General features: G+C 35.1%; 1 protein-coding gene across 1 annotated transcript in view; it reads right to left on the reverse strand.

Annotated features, from left to right (window-relative positions):
- LOC150104569 (2-oxoglutarate dehydrogenase complex component E1-like) overlaps nt 1–26,036 on the reverse strand; it is a 567,065-nt gene that overhangs the window by 470,181 nt on the left and 70,848 nt on the right. The window contains exons 2-3 of the mRNA XM_090395786.1: nt 24,134–24,385; nt 14,123–14,240 (exon numbers count right to left, since the gene is read on the reverse strand). Coding sequence (XP_090251912.1) covers nt 14,123–14,240; nt 24,134–24,385 — 370 coding nt within the window. The remainder of the gene's footprint in view (nt 1–14,122; nt 14,241–24,133; nt 24,386–26,036) is intronic.

The raw sequence follows: 26,036 nt of genomic DNA on the forward strand, positions 1-26,036 counted from the left end.
CAAACTTTGAATCTGCCAATGAAATATGTAATAACCTAAAACTCAATATGCATCTCATATTAAGGCAATAATATTAATATTTAATTTCTTCATTCATAATCTAACTCTAAACCAACTACTGGAAAGCTGATATTGCTCATTTTAACTGTTTTGGTAATTAGCTTAATTAATTTATCAATGTCTGCAATTAACTGAAATATCAAAGAGAAAATACTCATTCTGGAACATAATAATGGATTTGCTAACAGATCATCATCATCAACAACAACCATGGGTCCAGTGCCAGTAGGTGTCTGCTGCCATCTTGATGTGATTCTTCCATTGCATTCTATTTTGTGCAAGATGACTCAGTTTGTGTATAGAGTTCGCACACCATTTCACGATGTCATCGCCCCATTCTCTGTTTGGTCTTCCTCTTTTGTTCTTTCCTTCAATCATTCCAAACAGCAACGTTTTTAATTTTCTCTCATCATTCATTCTACATATATGGTCAAATAGATGTAGTTTCCTTTTGATTATTTTCTGGATCAGGTTTTCTTTTGGTTGTATATTCGTCTGAAGATTTCCTCATTGTTCACTTTCTGTATTCAGCTTAGTCTCAAGATCTTTCTATAGCACTTCCTCTCAAATGCCAATATCCTTCTTTCAGATTCTCTCAGGCCTCACATCCATAGAGCATGCTGCTGAATATACAGGTTTCTACAATGCACAGTTTAGTTTGTATCTTTATAACTCGGCTCTTCCATATTTTGTCCATGGCTTTTAAAATAGTTTTAAAATAAAATGTTGCTCTGGCTATTCTAATTTTTATATCATTTTTGGGGATCCAAGTCTTACATCATGTGGCATCCAAGATATGTGTTCCACATTTTCCAGTTGAAATCTGTCTATCGTAACTCTATTCAATAAATCCTGTTGTCTGAATATCATTGTTTTAGTTTTTTCAAAGTTGACATTTAGTCCATATCTTTTTCCTTCTGTGTATAGTGTTTGCAATGTCTGTTCCAGCCTTGCTGCGTCTTCTTTAATCAGGATGATGTCATCTGCAAAGCAGAGGTAGTTTATTCTCATCCCATTTATTGAAATGCCTCCACTTTCTTTTTTAATCTTATCTAGTGTTCTTCCCAGATGTGTTATGAAGATGATTGGTGATATTAGGTCCCCTTGTCTTGTGCCTTGACTTGTGGCAAACCAATCTGCAGTCTCACCTGCTATTCTGATTTTTGCTTGTGCTTGGCTGTTTATATCTTTCAGCAGGCAGATCAATTTATTGTCCACACCATAGGATTCCAAGACAGCCCATGTTACATTTTGGTCAATATTATCAAATGCTTTTTGGAAGTCCACGAAACAGCAATATATCTTTTTGTTCTTTCTTCGAGCTTTCTCTGCTATTAGTCTTAGTGCGAGTATTTGTTGCACTGTACTTTGATCTTGTCGAAATCCGGCTTGCTCATCCGGAAGATGTGCCTCCGTATGCCCCTTCAGGCATTCTGTTAGTATGTTCATCAGCACTTTGCCAAGATGACTCATTAATACAATAGTTCTGTAATTGGTGCATTCTAAAGCACTGCCTTTCTTATGAGGAACACCCAAGACTGATTTTTTCCACTCTTTGAGGGGGCATACCCTGATCTCCATATTTCATTACACAGCTTATGCATTTCTTTTACAACTGATTCCCCCCCCCCATATTTTAGCATCTTGCCTATTATGTTATCATCTCCAGGACTCTTGTTGTTCTTGAGATGTTTTATAGCCTTATTCACCTCCTCTTCCAAGATGTAATTTTCAAAGATCTCTGCTGGTGGAGAGAATTGCTTTTAGTTCTTTGATTACTTCTGTTGCAGTATCATTTAGTTGATTTTTATATAGTTCGCTGCAATATCTTGTCCATCTGTGTATGATTTCTGTCTTGTCCATCAATACTTTACCATTTTCATCCTTGACTGCTACTGATCTTGTTTGCCACTTCCTATTGACATTTCTTATAAGTTTGTAGACCTCTCTAGTTTTGTGTTCTCCATAGTACTGTGAATCTTTATCTGGACGATTTCAATCGAAGGTGAGTTAGCTGATACGGAGGTAGCAGGGTTTTTTCTCATGGAAACTCGGGTTTTTCATCCCACATACAGACAAATCGGCCCTTCAGAACACACATAATTTACAGACAAAAAATACTGGTGGTGGTGGAGGTGGGTGGTAGATGGCGTTGATGGAGGTGATTCATAGTAGAGGTTCGGCGTAGTGGTTGAGAGAGTTGTAGGTGTCCTCCCACAATGAGTCTTCAGACTCCTTGGAGGTAACAGGAATAATAACAATAATAATGGCTTTGCACTGGTCCTCCAGCCATTTGGTTTTATCAGATCTTGCTGCTTTCCATACTTCATTACATTTTTGACAGTATAACTCATCTGCTGCCTCTGAATTATTTCTTTTAAGTTTCAGTTCTCTTGTACCAATTTTAGGGTTTCTTGAGTTATCCATTTCTTGTTGATCTTTTCTCTTTCGGGAATTACTTCCTCTACTGTTTTTTTAAGCACTGCAGTCATCGTTCTGCTCTTGTATTTATATTTTGTTTTTCACTTGGGGTTTAAGCTTAGTTTCCAATATGTTCTGATATGCTGTTCTTAGCCTGTCTTCATTTAGTTTTGAGATGTCTCTAGCTTTTTGGAACTTTCCTTTGTACTTCTGTTTCAGTTTTAGTCTTATATTCGCAATCACTAAGCTGTGGTCCAAATCAATATCAGCTCCTTGGAATGATCTGCACTGTTGAACTGAGGTTCTCCATTTCTGGTCTATTAATATCAGATTGATCATATTCCTGTGTTTGCCATCGAAGGAGCGCCACATCCATTTACGACAATCTTTTTGTTGGAATTTGGTATTGCAAATCATCAGGTTGTTATCAGTGGCAAATTCCAGAAGCATCTCTCCACGTTCATTTCTTTCTCCATATCTAAATTTTCCCATCCTGTGTTATTTTTGCCAATCTTTGCATTCCAGTCTCCTCCAATGATGAGTATATCCTGCTTCGACATCTCATCAATTACTAGTTGTAGATCCCTGTAAAATCTCCCAATGTTTGCAGATATATCAGTGCTAACAGATATATTAACAAAAACAATGTGAATCATTTATAGAAGTGCTATGACTCTTGTAAATCAGTACATGCTGATTAAACATGAATACAACTGCATAAAAAATGCAAACACCATATTTGCTTTCAGCAAAAATGATAATTACATCTGCACACCTGATTTTTAGATCACTTCATACTGATTTATTTCTTTCAATCCACTTTATAACATATCTGTAACAGACAAATTATTTAATGCAGTGATTCAGATTATGCATTCAGAAAGAATAATTTGTATGACATTTGTTAACCCTTAACCAGAGACCTGCCAATTTCTCAAAATTATTACAGATCACTCAATCCATATACTACCTAACTTTTCACTTTTATGAAATGAAAAATCAAGATGCAAGATAGGAAGTAAGTATTAGATGGAACAAATTGCATAATTCTTTACTATGGACAAAATTTTCGAACATCTAAATTCGATAATCTGTTCCATAACATGAACATAAGTTGACATAGATATAGCTAAACTAATATGAATAACTTATGTAAAATCATTTAGTGGTATAAAATATTCACCTGTGTTTCACAAGCATGTTCAGCATAAAAATGAACAGAATAACAAGAATAATAAAAAAATTCCTAGAGTTAAAAAAACAAAACTAGTAAAGATAACAGACCGAAGAAGTACTATTTTTGATTAGAAAATTAAATGTAAGTTATAGGACCTATTACAATTAGTACAAATTCGTAATACTTCACAGATCCTTTATAAAACCATTAATAAGAAATCTCCTCTTGTGCAAAATTTGGTTTTCCAAAAGGCCCAGCATTTAGAGGAGATGGCATGTTTCACAGGGCCAGACTGCTCAGGTTCATGAAACTTAATGCATATTTTCTGAGAGGAAATCAGCAACCTACTCACAAAGGGAGACTATAAGATGGTAGCTTGGTAAGAAGGCCTTTATACTAAACATAATCAAATACCTTAGAAATATCAAGAGTGAACATGATCAAATGAGAGTTTCTCAAAACTTTTCCATGGCTTGTGTTGGCATGTGTAAAGTAGGTATGGTTGGCTAGGTTTGCTGGGAAGTGATATGGCAGAATTCATACTGTCAATCACTAAGTGGTGAATTCAAGGTAGTTAAAGATTTTTAAAGATTTTTTCATTACTATTGAGAGTACTTAGGTGAAGGTAAAGGGACAATAGTTTGAAGGCTAACATATCTACATGCTGTTGGGTAGCTGCCATATGAGTATATTTAACTTGCATAGTGATACAGGATGGGTATTAGTTCTGGAGCATAAGCTATTGGTACAACTGGAAGGATACTATCTGGGCTTCAACCCAGACAGTATCCATAGTATGCTTCTCTGATCTTCAAAGATCAGAGTAGGCATATTATTTAGTTTGTGGAATAGGAGATTTGTCTTGGCCATCTAAACAAGAGTTAGAGAAGACTGATGCCAAGAGATCATGCACCCAGTCAAGCTGAAGGTGATTTCTCTTGAACACAAGAACTGAAGTAGAAGACTGATGGTGTGGTGCCATCTGGATGTGAAAGGTGCAAAGGCAGAAGTTGCATCTAATAGCCTTAGTGAGGGACAGACAGTAGTTTGACTGCCATATGAACAGAAAGCAAGTTTTTTTTTTTCATTTAGCATTCTGAATGTCTACTTTGGAATTTTTATTTTTACATAGATGTTGCAGTAGCTGGAGGTTTTTGATTTGAGCTATTTAACATATAATGAATTCATTTTTGATAGTTTCAGGACACTTATTGAAGAATCGGCTTCACAGTATAGGTGTTTGGAAAAAATGGAATTAGACCATGAAAAAACATAGAAATCCTAAGATCATCCCAACTGGTACTGCTGTTACGCCAAAGAACACCAGGCTGAGATATGGTGGTAAGGTTCAATTTATAGAAAAGGAAATGTTGACAAGGTTATGATCAGAGTTGCCACGTGGAGAGCTAACATCAATTGCATACTTGGAAAGAAAGGGGTAAAAAAAGGTCCAGGCTCTTAAGGAAATTATGAGAATTATTCGGTAATAATTCTCAAATAATTTGGCTTCTATCTTAATTAGAGAATGAAAGACTGTGTGGATATAGCCAGTTACAGTGTAGATAAATTATAATGATAGCAGCAAAAACAAACTACATTCTTATCTTATAGATAGGTAGTCCAGAATGAAGCTCACAAGCTGATCAATACAGAACCTTCATACAAAAGTATGAAGGTTCTGTATTGATGACAGCTATGGAAAAATCATGCATGTAGCTAGATTAATATTTGGAAGATTGGGATCCATAATTTTGGATTCATCTATTATGAGGCTAGATTAATTTTTGGAAATTTGAGATCCATAATGCTGGATTCATCTACCATATATATCTATTCATTTTAAAGTTTAGAATAAATAAAAATTGGGTATGTTTAAAATTAATTTATCACATTAAAAATGAAAATAAAAGCATAATCAAATAACACCACTGCAATGTCAAATGTTGAAGATGAAATAGTAAGCAATCCCCCCCCCCCACACACACACACACACTTTCCCTAGACAAATGCAAAGGTTGGAGAAATTTGTGCCTTGAAATTTCCTGGGTATTTGATCAGGTCTTGCCGAGTGACCTTTACACTAAACTACCATGTTATGGTCTGACTTCTACTCTTACAATTCAATTAGACCAGCAACTTTCACTTTGATCATTCACTATACACATTGGTATATGGCTTCTGATAATCTGATTTTTCCATTCTATGACTATGTAATCCAATCTATTCATGAATATAAATTCTCTCTCATTGGAGTGTACTGTCATCAGCAGAACAATCCATAGTTCTGCTGATGACAGTACACTCCAATTCTCCTCTTCATTTGACAAATCTTATTATTATTATTACCACCCCAAGAACTCATGGAGTCAAAGACTCACCTGGGAGGTCCTTTTATCACACACACACACAGCTCATCATAGCGTGTTTTAAACACATTCAAACTCTTTGCAGACACCACATTCTCAGGCAAGGCATTCCAATCATTCACAACTCTGCACGAAAAAAACCTGCCTATCACTCCCCTACTCACACCCTCTTTATATAGTTTCCAGGGATGACCTCTGGTTCTCCCCTGATCTCCCACTATTCTCTGTAAAACTTCTCCAGCACTGATCCTATAACAACCCCTTACCAACTTGTAGGTCTATATCATATCTAACCTTTACTTCCTGTCCACCAGACTCTGCAAATTGCATCTCTTCAATTTTTCATCATTCTCGACATTCCAGAGGTCAGAAACTATCTTAGTCAGTCGCCTCTGGACCCTTTCCAACATCTCTTCATCCTTCTGAAAACCCAGTGACTGAATCTGGGGACAATAGTCCATGTGTGGCCTAATCAAAGCCTTATACAACGGAACAAGAATCTCCCTACTTCTACACGTCAGTGTCCTCCACATCATTCCCAGAAGCCTTTGTGTTGTCTTCACAATTTTGACGATGTGTCCACTAAATTTTAGATCCTTATCCACTATCACCCCCAGATCTCTTATTTCCTTTACCTCCAAAAATATATTCTCACCAAGCATAAATTCTGCATCCCATCTTTGTTTTCCAAATTTTAAAACCTTACATTTTGCAACGTTGAACTCGCATCCCCATTTTTGTGCCCAATCACTCAATCTATTGAAGTCTTCCTGTAAGGCCACAACATCTTCACTACACTTCATGGTTCTTCCCAACTTTGCATCATCTGCAACCAACTGAATATCTCCACCCAAATCTTCACCTATATCATTAATATACAAGTTAAACAGTAATGGGCCTAAAACAGACCCCTGAGGCACTCCACTAGTGACTTTCCTTTTCCTGGATATCACTCCTCCATACACAACTTGTTGATACCTATCAGATAGCCAGTCTCCAATCCAAAGAACCAATCTAATATCCAACAACCCCATCTGCTCTAGTTTGACTGTCAACCTATCATGAGGTACTCTATCAAAAGCCTTTGTGAAATCCAAGTATATTACTGTGTAACTTTTCCTCTGTCCAAGGAAGCAGTCACTTTATTGTAATAAGTAAGTAGATTACTAAAACATGACCTCCCTTTAGCAAATCCATGCTGTCCATCAAAGATAATACCATTGTTATCAACCCCAACTCTGGATCCTAGTTCTCACAAGCTTCTCCAACAACTTAACCACAACACCTGACACAGAAATAGGCCTATAGTTTGATGCTTGAGTTCGATCACCTCCTTTATGAAGTGGCACAATCTTGCCCTCCTTCCACTCCTTAGGAACTTGACCGAGTGCAAGACTCATATTAAAAAAATATGTCAAGGCAGGTAGCAACTTCCTGGCACATTCTTTCAGAATACGTGGTGATATATTATCAAGTCCCACAGCCTTATTAACATCTAGTTTACTCAACTCACCATACACCTCTTGCTCACCTACAGTCAGTCTCTCCTCCCCATCATCAACTGTTCTCAATCCCTCCATGACGTCACATTCACAAGATTGAAAGATCTTTATGAACTGATCATTAAGTATCTCCACCACACATTCTGCATCAGCTGTCTTTATACCATTTTCTCCAATCAATGTCATCCTTTCATAATTATTCTTTCTTTTGCTGGCTACATATCGAAAGAATTCCTTAGGATTCTTTTTGGCTTCATTATCCAACTGCTGTTCATACCTCTCTTTAGCTACCCTCACCAACCAAGTCACCCTCCTTGCTTTGTCTTTGTAGACCTCATGGAATTGGTTATTTCCACTTCTCTTATGCTGCCTCCACAATGCCCTTTTTCTCTGTATCGCATGCTTAATCTCTTTATTCATCCATCTCACATCTACCTTATTTAACCTTCTCACCCTTGGAATACATTTAGACATTGCATCTACTAAACAGTTTTGAAAATCCCCCAAGCTGCATTGATTTCTTTTCCAGCTAACTCCACATTCCACACTACATCCACAAGCTATCTCCTGAGCTCTTCATAATCACCCCCTTGTAGATCCACATATAATCTTTTCTCACAGAGGTCCTCGCACTGCTGGCAACCACCCAGGTAATCACCTCATGGTCACTCTCACCAACGAGTTGATGATTTGATACCTCGTTTATAATTACATCCTCTGATGAGATGACCAAATCCAAGATCCTCAATCTTGCATTGCACTATCATTACAAACATGAAAATCTGCCTTAAACTCTGATCTGCTTGCTCTTCTTCAATAAGGCATGGTAATCTTGTAAATTCATATGCTACCAAAACACAGTGATAATACTCAGTTCTCCAGGCAAGATGATGTTTTTCTTCTTGGAATGACTTGCAGCTCTATCCTTTCCCTGCATAAACAAATCACGTCCATATCACATCCATTACTCACCTGTATGGCTCCTTAACACTAAATCCTAATATACTCAACCATAGAAAATAACAGACATTTTGGAAAGTGGACCAAAGCTCTTCATTAAAATACTTGATACTATTCAGAAGAGCAAATACAGTTAATTTATGACTCCTCTCACTCTATTTCTCAGATATTCTGTATCTGCTTTATACTTCTTTATATATTTTCATGATCAATAGTTTAGACCACTGAACTAACCACCATCATTCCTTCACTTTCTTGTAAGACTTAAGAATATGAACAAGCTGCCAGTTAAACATCCATCTTATATCCATCTTCAAACTTAATGAACCAACTTCTTGTCCCTAATTTTTATCTAATTCTCTTTCTTTGAAACAGCTACCTTCATGCTGTCTTGTCTTCAGCTGTGCAAGAAACATGAATACATGTTTCTTGCACAGCTACATTTCTACTTTCTACTTTCCCCTTAACCTTTTGCCTGTATACAGTACTGAAGTGCTATAGTGTTTGCAACTGTGTGTATGTATAGGATTGATATCTAAAAAAAGTTTAAACTTAATGCTAATTAGCAAATTTCTGATCACTATATATCTCCAAACACAAACCAACTCAGATTAAACATGTACAGCACAAGCAAGCAAAACTGACAGTTTGCTTGCTTGTACAGTTAACCAAATCAGCTTGGTTGAACAAGTGGTTAGCCCCCCCCCCACACACACACTCTCTCCAGCCAACACACAATCACAAGAATCTTGATCATGGATGTTTTTGACTGTCTTTAAGTGGGAGATGAATTTCAATGATCTGCTTATTGGAGACCAGAAGCAACTTTAAAAGTTCCTTGTTTGGTTTTTTCTAGAGTAGGGCTTCTGGATTACATACAAATATATAAAAATTAATAAAAAGAGAAAATATGTTTTTATTAATTTTTTAATAAAAATTAATAAAAAGTTATTAATTTTTATTAAAATTAATAAATTTTACTTAATTATTTAAGTTGTAAACTTAAATAATTCTTTAAGTTTACAACCTTTTTAGTAGCAGTCAAAAAAAGTTCTGGTCATATTTTCATACATGTTGATGAAAATCAGTAATATTAACATTTTCTAGGTATACATTTTTGGTCGTTTTTATAGATAGAAATAAACTTTTATTAATACAGACCAGTATTTTACAAATAAACATTTATTAAAACCTACCAGTTTCGCCAGCAAACTGTCTGGATTTTTCAAGGTATTACGGAGATATGAAAGTAAATGCAAATTAAAAGGAACATAAAAAAACGTTGTAAACCAAACTAGTATCTATGGTTACATGTTTCGCGTGACAAAGATGGCTTATTGTTCTTATTCATTATCACGCATGCGTGTTTGTTGTAGACTTGTAATGTGATTACTGGCTAGCTGTAGTTCAGATTGATTGAGAGAGAGGATCAAGTTTTTCCATGAACTGTTGAGAATTATACCTTGATTTCTGTTGAGGTTTCCGCCGGTTATTAGTACTATTGTGGCTTCCTTAAATACACGATGCCTGTAGTCGTCATCGAGATATGGCATGGAGCTGTTTTGCCAATCTATCGTGTGGTTAGACGCGCAGAAATGATGTGCTAAGCCGGAAGAAATGCTTCTGTTGTGGTTTACATCACCAACATGTTCTTTTTGTCTAATTTCTAAACTTCGTGAAGTTTGTCCAATGTAGGCAAGACCACAGGAGCAGGGAATGTAATATACTCCTGGATATTTGTAGAACGGAACTTTATCTTTTGGAGATCCTAAAACTTGTCTGATGTTGGTGGTTGGTTTGAAGACCACTCTGATGTTGTTGGCTCTTAGTATTCTTGCTATTTGATAAGAAATTGACTTGATGAAAGGTATCACTACAGTAGAAACGTGCTGACGGTGGGATTCTTCTTGTCTGGGGTTGTCATTGTATAGATATTTTTTGATGATGTTTTGAGGGTATCCATTTTGTGATAATGTGTTGGCTATTAGTGAGAGTTCATTCTGTGTATCCTCCTCTTCTGATATAAACTTTTTGGCTCTATGTTTCAACATGTGGATAATAATCAGTTTGTGTGACTTGTGATGGTTTGAAGTATAGTGAAGATATCTTCCAGTATCTGTGGGCTTTCTGTAAATGGATAATTTGACACTGTTAGGTTGTTTTTTTTATCAAAATATCTAAAAAATGCAGTTGGTTGTTGTTTTCTACCTCCAGAGTGAATTTTATCTTGTTATGTATTGAGTTGATTTTATCCACAAACGATTTAAGGTTGTCTAAGCTGTCTTGCCATATGATGAATATATCATCCACATATCTCCACCATGTAGATGGTTTCGGAGAGATTGCAGAGAGAATTTCTTTTTCAAGTTTTTCCATGAAAAGGTCTGCACAAGATGGTGATAGTGGGCTTCCCATTGCTAGGCCTTCTAATTGTTGGTATATGGTGTTGTTAACTTTGAAGAAATTAGATTGAAGGCAGTGTCTAAAGAAGGCCTAGCAATGGGAAGCCCACTATCACCATCTTGTGCAGACCTTTTCATGGAAAAACTTGAAAAAGAAATTCTCTCTGCAATCTCTCCGAAACCATCTACATGGTGGAGATATGTGGATGATATATTCATCATATGGCAAGACAGCTTAGACAACCTTAAATCGTTTGTGGATAAAATCAACTCAATACATAACAAGATAAAATTCACTCTGGAAGTAGAAAACAACAACCAACTGCATTTTTTAGATATTTTGATAAAAAAACAACCTAACAGTGTCAAATTATCCATTTACAGAAAGCCCACAGATACTGGAAGATATCTTCACTATACTTCAAACCATCACATGTCACACAAACTGAGTATTATCCACATGTTGAAACATAGAGCCAAAAAGTTTATATCAGAAGAGGAGGATACACAGAATGAACTCTCACTAATAGGCAACACATTATCACAAAATGGATACCCTCAAAACATCATCAAAAATATCTATACAATGACAACCCCAGACAAGAAGAATCCCACCGTCAGCACGTTTCTACTGTAGTGATACCTTTCATCAAGTCAATTTCTTATCAAATAGCAAGAATACTAAGAGCCAACAACATCAGAGTGGTCTTCAAACCAACCACCAACATCAGACAAGTTTTAGGATCACCAAAAGATAAAGTTCCGTTCTACAAATATCCAGGAGTATATTACATTCCCTGCTCCTGTGGTCTTGCCTACATTGGACAAACTTCACGAAGTTTAGAAATTAGACAAAAAGAACATGTTGGTGATGTAAACCACAACAGAAGCATTTCTTCCGGCTTAGCACATCATTTCTGCACGTCTAACCACACGATAGCTTGGCAAAACAGCTCCATGCCATATCTCGATGACGACTACAGGCATCGTGTATTTAAGGAAACCACAATAGTACTAATAACCGGCGGAAACCTCAACAGAAATCAGGGTATAATTATCAACAGTTCGTGGAAAAACTTGATCCTCTCTCTCAATCAATCTGAACTACAGCTAGCCAGTAATCACATTACAAGTCTACAACAAACACGCATGCGTGATAATGAATAAGAACAATAAGCCATCTTTGTCACGCGAAACGTGTAACCATAGATACTAGTTTGGTTTACAACGTTTTTTTATGTTCCTTTTAATTTGCATTTACTTTCATATCTCCGTAATACCTTGAAAAAGCCAGACAGTTTGCTGGCGAAACTGGTAGGTTTTAATAAATGTTTATTTGTAAAATACTGGTCTGTATTAATAAAAGTTTATTTCTACTAACATTTTCTATACAATATTTGTAATCTTATAGATTACAAATATTGTATTTCCAAAATGTTTCAATCTGATTATTAAAGAAGTAACTTTAAAAATTTACAACATTATTACTTGAAGAAAAGGCAACTGATGTCATCTATACACATGTAGTCATAAAGATACTTCATGAACAAACTTGGTTTGCTTACACTTTGATAAAGGATTAAGCAAGAATATTAATTTCTTTGCAAATTTAATTTATTTTGTTACTTGGTTCATTATTTTTCATATATGCTTCAGCTGAAATTACCTAGGAAGATTTTTAAAGACTGATGAGGCATGGAAGGCTACCTGTATAGATATCCTTGTTGTATTGTGACTAAGCAAGGTAACCTTGTTTAGTCAAAATACAACTGCTGCCATATTGATCAGCTAAGCAGCTGATCATCCAGATCATAATCCAGATTTATATCATATCAAAGTCAATGTGATTACACTGACTGCTGCTTCAACTACTGGAGAATGCCATAAAATCCAGATCACAGTGCCACAAATTTCAATTATATCAAAACCCTTTCCTGTCTCTTTACCATGAAAGAAAGATCCTACTTCACTTTTGAGAATGTTCAAATTCTCAGTCAAGATCAGTTTGGGCTGACTTTCTCATCTAGCTTATTGTGGCATAAATATATTACCAGTTTCCTCCAAAAAATTTGCTCTTTTTTGTACAAAACACTGCTTCACTAATGCTCAATTCCTAACACTTTACAAATGCCAAGTCCAACTTAAATTAGAATAATCTTCTCCCTGGGGTGGCACTCAAAAATCTCCCTAAGAATTCTAGATTGTATACAGAAGATGGCAATTTGCCTAATAGGTGACATATCTCTCTCTCTCATCACAAACTGCTTCTCTTTCGCAGACACTTTCTCAGAATTGCTGTTTATTCGTATTACATTTCTTTGTTTCTAAATTGGCCACTACCATTCCTTCACTCTCTTTAAGCATGTAAAAACACAAAAAAGCCACTCAGCATCCAAACAATCCACACACACAGTTGAACTCCAAACATATCAAACCCATTTCTCATCCCCCCCCCCCCCCTTCATTCCAACTGTTTTTTTTTGGAATGGCCTTCCTCATACTGTTTTTGTTTTCAATTGATATAATCCCCAGCTCTTCAAGAAACTTAATAGCTTCCTTCTTTAGTTATATATTGGGTTTTATCCTTTATCCAAGTGTTATCTCCCACTGACAAGACCTCAATTAAGGTCGAAAGTGGTCTGAGTAGTGGCCCTTCCCTTAATGCATAGCATTATACATATCTGCAAGCAGATGTTCTTTGCATTATGGGAGATACTAAGGCAAATGATGAGAACTTATACCACTTTTACCACGAGTTGCCCCAGTCTTGAAAGTACTTCAGGCGCAAACTTTGTTTGCTAACAGTTGGATAAAGGATAAAAACCAATATATAATAAGCAGCACAGCCATGTGAAAAAACTTCCATAAAGCTTCTTTCTTTCTCCTTGACCTCTTACCTCTTATCTAGATGGTACTGTTGTATTATATGTTTTATGACCTCTTGTGCAGGGTGGAGATTAATATAAAAACAATCAAAAAAAATTTTTAATGAAGATGCATTGTGGTTGGGTTCCAATATAAACATGCTTTGAAATGATCCTTTCTGAAACAATCTTCATGGTAGTCAACAGGTAAATTAAATCTTGATATTTTTACATGCACACAAATTGAATACATGTTTATAAACACTGTCCTGATGCAGTGCAACTATGGGGTGGCGAATATTTATTACTAAAATAAAAAAGAAACTGAACCTCATAAAATAAAATAATAAAATAAAGAATAAAATGCTACCTAGTTTATAACTACGTAATACTATTTGAGGTGATCTCGGTCCACCTTCTGAATATGGGGCTTGGGTAGTCGTTGAAATACCTAAAGGATCCAATCTGGATACAAGATGGCCTCGAACCTATTTGAATTGTTAAGTGCAACAAAACTGAACAAATTGTAAATAAAATAAAATAAAGTTTTTAGAAACATAAGAGATTGCTAAATATACAAAAGTTATTTTTTTTTATATAAATAAAGGGAAAAAAATTAAATTTCTGAAATTTAAATAATTTTTAAAGTTCTAAATCAATTTATTTAGCAGTTTTTTTTTTGTTTTTTTTTTATGACAATCTCAAACATACGTTGTTAAAAATCTATGGAACTATTACAATGCCTGAACATAGGTATAGGTTGGGGAGAAAGAATAAATTTATTAACAGTGATGTTAATAAGTATCAAATAAATTGTACTAATAAGTTACCATGTTCTACAGCACGACAAACTCTCTGAAGTTTTATTCTTTTTTTTTTTTTTTTTAAACTGTTTCTTTGGAATATTTCTAATAAACATTTTACAGATCTCAAAATTTTAAACATAAAAATGTTTCACAGAAAATTACAATAAAAAGGATAAATGGGTATAAAGAAGAAGAAACCTTCCTCAGAAAGTGTTTAGTACTGCAGACAGATTAGTAATGGCCATAGTTATTCTATATTTATAAATTTAGAGAGAGGATAATTATACATGCCAATTATGAACTGCCAAGGAAATCTGTATAGCTAAAAAGAAAAAAAAAACTTGCTGAAAAAAAGCCTGCTATGGTAGCTTTAATAAAAACCAGTCTGTTTAATGCAAAAGGCTCTCGTATCGGCCATTATCCTATGCAATAATTTCCCCTGTATCTATTTGATAGGCGCCTCTCACCAATCCCACATAGTGTATTTTTTTAAATGAAATTTTGCAACCAAATTTTGAACAAATTTGGTTGAGAAAAACTTCAAAACATTTTGGAGTTTAATCAGAGGTGCAGGATGCACAATCAGGGCACCAGAGTATTAATTAGCATAAGTATCTGCATCCTAACTCATTCTTTATCATGTGCCATTGCGATTTTTTAAATTGAAAATAAATTTCCCTAATGAATGTTGCTGGTAAGATTTATGCAAGCATACATGATAACAAACACAGAAAAATTGTCTCCAACTGTAATATCAGGTTTAATGTCACATTCTTTTAAAATGCGATCCATACAGGTGATAAATAAGAGGGAAGATAATGTACATCCTTGTCTAACCCCTGAATTTACACGAAACCATCTTCCTATATTTCCTTAAATTCTAACTGCTGACTTATAACTCAAATATAGATTATGTATTGCGCTACATAACATTCCATTTACCCCACATAATTATAGTGCTTTGAAAAGCTTTTCTTTGGGCATCTTGTCATAAGCCTTTTCCAGATTTATAAAACATAAGTACAGCTCCTTGACATATTCCCATGATTTCTCAACTATCTGTCATAAAACGAAAATCTGATCTCGACAACCTCTATTTGACCTAAACCCAGCTTGTTCTCCAAGTTTCTCTTCCACAATTTTTGTCAGCTTCTTTTCAAGTATCTTTCATAAATCTTAATCTAGAACACTTAGTAGAAAAATTCTTCTGTAATTCTCGCATTCAGTTTTATTCTCTTTTATATAGGAACTATAAGAACTCTACTCCAATCCTCTGACCAAGTCTTTTGAATTATGCAGTGGATACTGCAAAACTTTTATACCTCCATATTGGAGCATTTCTGGTGAAATATCATCAACTCCACTGCCTTTCCACATTAAGTTTTTGATGGCATTTTCTACCTCAAGTATTAAGGTGGTAAAAAGTTTGCATTCCTCTTGAATATTTTCTACTACTGTTCTGTTATTTTGTGTCAATTAACAGTCTTTCTAGCAAGAAATGAAGATGAACTATCACCCAAATGACAATATCTCTGTACCTGTAGCAATAACTAATGTGAGAATTGAAGCTAAGAAATCAGAGGTATTTAATATATTGCAAAATTTAAATGCAAACACTGCTGCAGGTTTAGATGGAATATCAGCTCGGGTGTTGTGTGGATGTGCAAAGTAATTGTCAACCCCTCTTACTTGGATATTTAACTTAAGTTTGAACTCTGGTATGGTCCCTAGGGAGTGGAAGTTAGGCATTAGGCAAAGTGGTTCCTTTGCATAAGGGTGGCTCTAAAACTGCAGTAGTTAATTACACCAATCACCATCTCAGGAGTAGTGGTAAAAGTATTGGAAAAGTTGGTTAAAGGCAAAATTCAAGAATGGGTGGATCAGGATATGATACTCTATAGAGGCCAACATGGTTTTATTAAAGGTAGATTCTGCCTTAGCAATCTATTAACTTTTCATAATAGAATGACCTCTGAGTTGGACAAAGGAACTGGCTACACAGTGGTACTTCTGGATTTTGCTAAGGAAGTTACCCCATGGAACACTGTTATGCAAATTGGAGCAGATGGGAATAGATACTAAATTGGTGATATGAATAGGAGAATGGCTAAGGGAGAGATACCAGAAGGTGGTGTATGGAGGAGCCAAGTCCATGATGAGGCAGGTGACCAGTGGTGTGCCTGAGGGCTCTGTGCTTGGGCCATTGTTGTTTAATTTGTATATAAATGATATAGGAAATGGCTTAAAAGGAGGTTTTCAGTTGTTTGCTGATGATGCAAAGTTGGGTAGCACAATAAAAAATGAACATGGTGACAGTTCATAATTAAGACAGTCAACCATTCACGAACAGGGTAATGGAAGTACATAAAACAGAATATAGAACATAGTATAACAAAATGGCATAGTCTTAATTATTACAAAAAGTGCAGTCCACTACATTATTACAATACCGTATAACTGTAGAATTTTGAACAGCTTTACTGTTATTTTACCTTGTCATATGTCTTTTCCGATCTTAAACTCAAATGCAGATCCTTACTATATTTCCATGATGATTAATGAACTATTTGTCTTAAAGTGAAAATCTGATGCTGACAACCCCTATTTGGTCTGACACCAGCTTGTTGTTCTGCAAGCTTCCATTCCATGACTGCTCTTTGCCTTTTGTCATGTATGCTTGCATAAATCTTACCAGGAATACTCACTATAGAAATTTCTTTTCTCCAATCATATGGAATTTAATCCTCTGACCAGTATATATCTGAATTATACAATGTAGTCACTGTAAAACTTGAATGTCTCTATATATGAGAATTTCTGGTCATATATAATCTTCTTCAGATGCTTAATCTGAAGAAGATTATATATTTTTATCCTTTCAGGATTTTAATGTTGTTTTTTTGTTTTCTACAAGTACTGATATGCACTCCTGATTTTGTTTCTTTTAAATGTTTTCTACCACTATGCTGTTACTACCTTATTTCATTTGGCATTTTACGAGAATAATTCAACTATTGAGATATAGATTGGGAGGAGGAATGGTCATAGGGAGGCAAGGAAATGAAATTTATACTGCTGCTGATAGATAATTATGTGAGACATAATTTATGTAATGGAGGGGGGCATGAGGTTCAGGAGTGCTGTATCTGGTCATAAATCAGAGAACTTAACAGTAACCATCTAGCAATGTTGCCTATGCTTGAGGAAAGTAATAATATATTCTTGATCTGGGAAATTGTCAGAAGTGCAGAACTTTCTGTAAAGAAGGGATATACATGTGGATTACAAAGCAGTTGATTATGTCAAGCTGAGGAGTCAGCTTCCAGCAGTGCCATGGCATAAGAATTTGCAGAGGAGAGATGTTGATGGTGCACGGCAAGTGGTGTCTGAAGAAAGCAATATCAGACTGGATATCCAGAATCAGAAGGGTAAATAAAGTAGGAGTTATATGGATGAACAGCATCATTCAGCAGGAGCTGCAGTACATGAGCAGTTCAAAGTATAGGCAAGAAGGGTGACCCGTGTGGTAAGAGGGCCAAAGCTAATTATGAGAGAAAGCTAGATGATGAGACCAAAAGAAATCCAGAACAGGTCTTTTTCTATTATGCAAGTAAAATTTCTATTTTTCAAATAAAAGGAGAAATGATTAGGGAAGGATGTTTAATTTGTATATATCAATGCCATAGAAAAAGATCTGATGGGAAATATTCAGTTGTTTGCTGATGATGCCAAACTGGGAAGAGCAATAGTAAATGAAATTGATGCAGAAATCCTGCAGGAGATGATTTAAATAGACTAGCAGTATGGGCAAAGGTAAATGGCTAACAGTCTAATGTGGCCAAGTGTAAGAGGATATACTCTAGGAAGAAAAAGAAAAGTTATTGTTCTCCAGTATAAGGCTTTAATGAGGCCACATGTGGATTACTGCATGCAGATCTGGTTACCCAGATTCCAGGAAGATGAAGAGGTGGTGGTGAAGATCCAGAAGCAAGTCACAAAAATTGTGGCAGGTCTATGAAATGCTCCCTATGACAATAGATTGAAGGTATTGGGCTTCAAAAACTAGCTAACAGGCAAAAAAAAGGAGACATAATGGAAGCAAAGAAGTTACTAAAGAGGTTTTACAGAATTGACACTGAAGACTTATTTTCAGTATATGGAAGGGAGAGAACAAGAGGTTATCCATGGATCGTATAAGTGTGTGGCTAGTTAGCAAGGCTGTTAGGACTAGATTGTATTGTCTGCTTGGAGAGTAGTAAATCGTGGAATGCGTTGCTAGAGGTGATTTAGAGTGGTGTCTGAGTGGCATCCTTTGCTAGTGAATGAGTTTAAAGAGAGGGGTGATAGGTATTGTGTGAATAATGTATCTCCAGCGATGAGTCTTCTGCCTCCATGGAGATATACCTATATAATAATAATAATTATTATTATTATTGTTATTTGAGATATCTAGAATTTTTATTTTCATTTTTTTTCACCTTTATCATCTGTACTAAAAAGGAATCAGAAATTCCTTTTCAGTGCACTTCCTCCATTTCTAAGCTTTTTTTCAATAGAATTCCTGATATTTATTTTCTGTGTTCTTATAAAATTCTTCCCATGTTTAGCTGCTTTTAAACACTGCTTTGTTTTCTTACTTTTTTTCTGTGTTCTCTCGGATCATAAGCTGACTAGCTTTCCAGGAACTTTTGATATGCTTCCTTCTTTTCCTTGATTGCCTCTCTAATTCCTGAGTTCAAAGAGTTTTGTTTTTCATCCTTGCAGACAAACTCATCATATTCTTCTTAGGCTGCATCAGTTTTCTTCAGTTTATCAGTGAACCTCCAGGTTCTAGTTTTCAAATTTTTGTTTTTTTCTTGAATAATATTTGTGCATTTCTACAGTTCACTTCTGAAAAGAAGTTGATTTCCTTGATTGCCTCTTTAACTTCCTGAGTTCACCAAAGAATTCTGTTTTTCATTCTTGCAGACAAACTCATCATATTCTTCTTAGGCTGAATCAGTTTTCTTCAGTTTGCCAGTGAACCTCCAGGTTCCCTCCAGTTTCCAAACTTTTGTTTTTTCTTGAATAATATTTCTATATTTCTACAGTTCACTTCTGAAAAGAAGTTGATTTCCTTGATTGCCTCTTTAACTTCCTGAGTTCACCAAAGAGTTCTGTTTTTCATCCTTGCAGACAAACTCATCATATTCTTCTTAGGCTGAATCAGTTTTCTTCAGTTTGCCAGTGAACCTCCAGGTTCCCTCCAGTTTCCAAACTTTTGTTTTTTCTTGAATAATATTTCTATATTTCTACAGTTCACTTCTGAAAAGTACTGAAGTTTGATTATTTTTTAAAAGTTTCTTATACACTCTTCTTTTCAAAATTCTATTCAATTTTATTCTGCTCAAACCTAAATGGCAATCACTTCCTATTTCAAATCCTCTGTATATTTCTGTGTTCTGAACCAGCATTAAGATATCACTATCAATGAGAAATTTTCAGATAAGTTATGCAAAAGCAGTGATTTTGCTAAGCATCCTCTAGTGCAGTGCTTTCTAAACTTTCATGTTGGTGATACACTTTTTAGACAAACATAATTTCGCGGCACAGTAATTCAGTCTGATGTGCCTCTCATGGGTCAGTGGCCAGATCGGATGTAGTTTAAGTATATGCTTTTACAATTAAATTTTGTATAACTTTTAGAAGGTTTATTTAAAAATCTCCTCCTGTTTATATTAGAATTTTAATGAGATATATGCGCTTCATGGGATGAACCACAGCTTTTCAATATTTGGTGGAATAGTAGATAAAGACACTCACATTTCGTCATCAAGCAATCTTAAGCTTCCACGTTTCAATGTCTTCAAGTTTGCCAACGTTGAAAAGGATACTTCACACATGTATGTAGTGGAAAACTGAAAAAGAATTTTTAATTTTAACACTTTTTTACCTATGTTTGGATGCATTTTTGAAACATGAATCCAAAAGTTGCCTAAATCAACAAGGATGGTTTTCATTATCAGAAAATGTGAACCCCAATTTCATATAATCTTTATTGTATAAACGAGGCATGGAAAATTTTCCTTTACACTTCTTCCGTATTAATGCAGACCGTTCAACAGTTGATTCTTGCGTAGTTTCCTCTATAGTCGATACATTTTGTTCATCACAAACATCACCTTCAGCTTTTCTTTTATTAATTAGAAACTTATCCATTTTATGGGTAATTCAACACCAATTTGATAAATAAAACTGTGCGAATTTATTGTAAAGCTTTAACAGTAACTAAACATAAAATAAAAGCACCAGCTCTTCGTTTATTCATGTTGCAGTTAGAATAAACATCAATAATAACATTTGTATGAATAAGTGGTGCGCTTTATTTTTATTGGTCGAACGATAATAAAACCGAGCGACTACTACGTGATAAAACTACAGGGATGAATTCGGCTGCATTTATTCTCCATTATTTATCGAAATATATTGTTATGAAATATTCTTAAAGGTTAAAAATAATTAAAAGATAGTTTGTATTTAGAATTTTGAAGGCACTAACTAAAAGTCATACCGGTACTTTGCGAAATGGATTCTGCTGTGGAAATTTTCAGCAATTATTCTGTTTAACGCTTTATGTTCGTGCGACACACCTTCACACTGCAGCCGACACATAAACGTGTCGTGACACACAGTTTGGAAAGCTCTGCTCTAGCGACAAGTTGCAGATTTATGAATTTAACACTTAACAGATGTCAATACCATATATGAATGGATGCTCCATATCTAGATTTCAGATGCTGTTTTACAAACACACACACACACACACACACACACACACACACACACACACACACACACACACACACACACACACACAGACAGAGCTCCAGAAATCCAACCTAAATCTACTAGTCACAAAAAAATAAAAAATAAAAATAAATAAATAAAACACTTACCCAAATGTATCAGTTTACTTTATATAAATATTATTATAATGATGTTTTAAAAAACTAAAAGTTATGATGACAAAATAAAGTAATACATTATGTAATGTATAGTAAGAATTAAATAATTATACAGAAGATACACTGCAGGCATAAGTCACTATGTAAATGAAGACTTATGCCTGCAGTGTGTCTTTTCTTGAATAAAGTACTACGGAGATGGGACATTTATATTTATCATCAATAAATCATTCAGAGTGGAGTGATTCATTGATGAATTTCAACTTCCCTTTTACTAGATTCATTTGACTAAAACCTTGTTCACATTATGACATATTTGCTGGCATACCACTTCAAGCAGTTTGGAGAGTAATTTTGGTAACCTGTTCTTATTACTCACTATTCTTTCATAAAGATCTTGTATGCTTCCCGACAACTTTTAACTCATCACCACTTGTTCAAATATATTGAAACTGTTTCTTCATCATCATCAAAATATTTGCTGAAATATTTACTCTAAATCTTTCAGATCTTAAGGACAGATAAATTTGAGATGGCTTTTAAAGATGTTATTCTTTCATCTATTCAATTTTTTTTTCCCCATTCAATACTGGAATAGCTCTCTGCATGCATTTTCTCCATGTCTTCATTTTCTTTAATAAGTCTTTAATAATATTTCTTTGATTTTGCAGATTCACCCCCTTTTCCATTGCTATTTCCCTCAAGTGCATTGCCACTGCAGAGTAGTAAGTTGTTAACAAATGCAGTCAGTGCCCACTATATTAAACATCCATTTTACTCGATGTCGATACTTCAAGATTTTTGGTTGTTTGTAACATGGCTATTAACATTTCCCAATTCTTTCAGTCTTTCTAGTGAATTCTGGTAAAAGGTATATAATTTTTACTGCTGTTTCAATTTCAGCAAATTTTATATTAAAGGAAACATCTTTAATATAATTTAAAACAGCCATGTGCAATGTTGATATAAGATCTACATTAGATTAGACCATTATTTTTTCCGGCATGTTACCTGCTGCATCTGTTCCGATGCCTACTACTGATTACAAGTCTTTCATAAGCAAACAAAGTCTGCATGTCATGTATCTTCATGACTAGACTAATTACATACAAAGACTGTTGAATTCACATCAATTGCTTTACATCAAGAGGCCTGTGCAGTCAGTGGATGTGGCACTTGCATCCTCTGCCCTAGTCCATCTTGAAGACAGACTTCAGTTCAAGTCTGGTCACCGACTGGAGGAACTTTTTCTAAGCCTATCGTCGACCAGTTCCCGAGTTAGTTGATCTCTGGCATGGGTAAGAGGGCTTTTTCTCAAGAAAATCAGGTTTTTCATCTCCCTTAAACTCAAGAAAATCAACTGTAGAACCCATGTTATTTTCAGACAGTAATATATCATGTTAGGGTTAGGTACCAAGAGACAGCAGCAGTTGCTTGCCCATCTCTTCATCAGTGGCTGCTTATAATTAATGATAGTCATGGGCCAGCTATCTCTGATTGGCTACTGATGGAGAATGAACTGCCCACTCAGTCTCAAAAAGCTATATAGGGTTAAAAGGCCTCACCTACTCGCTATGAGGAATAAAATAAGGCATTAGCTTATTATTTGCTTTGCATCAGTAGCCAGGTTGTAAAGATACTTCATGTGCAGACTTTGTTTCCTGGCCTGAAAGAGAGTGTAATGTGCATTATAGGCTACTGAGGCAAGAATAACTTTCATTTCAGTCTTTAACATATCAAAGTACCCTGCAGTTTGCAGCAAAATTACAGTAATAACTCCTCTTTCAGTTTCTAATTTTTATCTATATATCTCATGCAATGGACCAGCTCATCCTCATTTAAAATATCTGTAAAAGCATCTAGAAGTCCAATGCTACTAGAGTCTTTGATTTCCTGAACTAATTCTTGTTTAATAACATCAGCAATAACTGACATGTCATTTTGATACTGGCTAAATTAATTTAATAAGTTACTTCCTTCGTAATTACAAAAGATACTATCTCCTGGTTAGAAATAGAACTGCTGCCCCTGATCAAATAACTTGACAGTGAATGAGAAAATAATGGCTGAAAATTTACTTGCCACTTGTCTCTGATAACTCGCCTGTGGTGAGTGGATTTCTAGATTGTGTGGGTAGTTCAGTATAATGGGAATTTCTGAAGGATTTTTTCCCCCACAATATCTTTTAAATCTGAGGATTTGTCCTTTTATAGTATTTCAAGAAATATTATTTTCAGATTCAACATTCATTTAAAAATGTTTGTTTTTCCCTAAGAAATGCCTACCTAAAGAACCAGTGTTCTATTATGTTTCTGTAGTAGAACTGCTATTAAAACGAAAGCAAACAGTTAAGATCAGTCCATCAATTTAGGGAGGGAAAAAAAAGAAACAGTTTTTGATATTATACTGAATATGTATTACAAATATTTAAGAACATAAATAAATATTAAATATTAACAATATATTGAAACTTCATAATAATAACTTCATAATGGTAAGTTACTACAAAAACATTAATTTATGGAAATTTATATTCACAATTTAACCATAATGAACACAAATAATATTTTACCTACAGAAGTATTAAAATATTTAAAATCAGTTTCATAAAAACCTTAAAACTGCCATCACCTGATATGATCTAATAATAGCTTGTACTGACAAATGGTCTTCAATATCTCTCTGCTGAGGAGAAGTTTCTCTAGGCAATGTAGCTGCTGCAGAAGTTACTGGCCATGGTTTTGAAGCTACAGGTGAAGGAGCTAGATCTACTCCTGTGGGCTGGAAGTATGATACAGGAATTGTTATTAAAGGGGGAGGACTTTGATATGCTTGACCAGGCTCGGCTCCTGATGTTGCACTGCGGAAGAATGTGTCCCATGACTACATGAAATGTAAAAAAAAAAAAAATGCAAATTATCAATGAAATGGAAAAATTTTTAATTCTAACTTTCCTTAAAATCGTAAATGCTTAAATGTATAAAATAATAATAATAATATCATTCAACTCCATTCCTCTATACATTTTGTACAGCCTAAAAAGAACTGCTTCAATAAAGTATCCTTCCTTTCACTATCACTAAAGACGTTACATATGAGCCCTTTAATCCAAAGTAATTCTTACATTTCATTAGAAAAATTTATCTCGAGCTTTTTATTAAATATCTGACCCACACATGAAAGTTCATAAGACCTATAACACTCCAGGTGCCATGTTTAGGCAAGAGGGTAAGAAGAAAGGAGGACTCTATTGACTTTTTTCTTTTATTTTATTTATTTTTTTGTGAGCAGTTGATAGAAGGAACCAAAAAAGCAGAGAAGTTGGTTTGGTGAGTTTCAAGTTAGCCTGTGAATGGGTGTTGGTGACCAGCAACAGCTCTTTTTCTTACGATTTGGAGGAAAGTGAAGGAATGATACTGGCCAGTTCAGCAGAGCACTGTCTGTGAAAGCATCTGTAGAAGGCATAAGTCCAAAACTAAACGTCTATGGGAGAGGGGCTGAAGTGGATCTGTGAGAGAGAAAGCTGCTTGTCTTGCCATAGATCAAGTAACTTGGAAACCAATCAAAAAAATGTCTTGGAAAAAGTTCCTCTAGTTGGTGACTAGAATTGAACTTAGGACACCCCATCTTTTATGACTTGCCCTAGCTCTTTAAACTCCGAATATAAAATATATTCGAGTCTCTTAAAGACTAAATTAACCAAATATTATGAAAATATTTTTGGTGAGAAACAAAATGGTTTCTGTAAAGGAGCTGCCCTCTTCTGGATAGCGTACAATCTTAAGAAAAGATTTTGGTGCAACAGTCCAGACATGTGAACAATATTCCATGGTTGGGTGAATTTCCTGTAAAGCTGTGAAGTAGTAAAGGTATTAAGTAGTGTCTTGAGCAGCCAAGTTTTTGTCAGCTGCAGAAACTATGGCTGACATGTATTTGTGTCAGGAAAGGTGGAAGTGTATCCACGCATTTGGATATCTGAATATTAGTGAAAATTACATACAGAGTTCTTTATTGTGAGAGATCACACAGGAACATGTTTTGGTGGCACTGAAGCCTAAAAGGCTGTCCTTACCCCCAAAATACACCAGGAGAACAAAGTTCGGGACACTGGTCATGGATCTTGAAGGTTCTAATAATTGAGTACTACAAGGTTTCTCAAATGAAAAGGAGAAATGGAGTATACTATTATCTGTGCAAACCTATGAACAGGATTTGATGTCAGAGATCAGGTCATTTATATACAGGAGGAAGAGAGAGTGAAAGTATAGCATCCTGGAGTACTCCTGCACTGGTGGGGAAATCTGAGGAAAGGAAACCATCCAACATGACTCATAATGAGTGAGCAGTGAGAAAGCTGGAAATTCTGCTGTGTTAAAAACTTGCACCTTAGAACTAACAAAACATATCTTATACTTAGACTTACCATAAAATTTTTTTATCAAACCGGGAAATTTTTGAGAGTTTGCTCAAAACAGAAAGTAACGCCTTCTATGCTAAGTACTTATGATTCAAAAGGCTAAATAACAGTGGTTAA

Source organism: Typopeltis vanoorti, chromosome 7, assembly GCF_054136105.1.
Source record: "Typopeltis vanoorti isolate ZY-2024b chromosome 7, IOZ_Tvanoo_1.0, whole genome shotgun sequence".
NCBI lineage: Eukaryota > Metazoa > Arthropoda > Arachnida > Uropygi > Thelyphonidae > Typopeltis > Typopeltis vanoorti.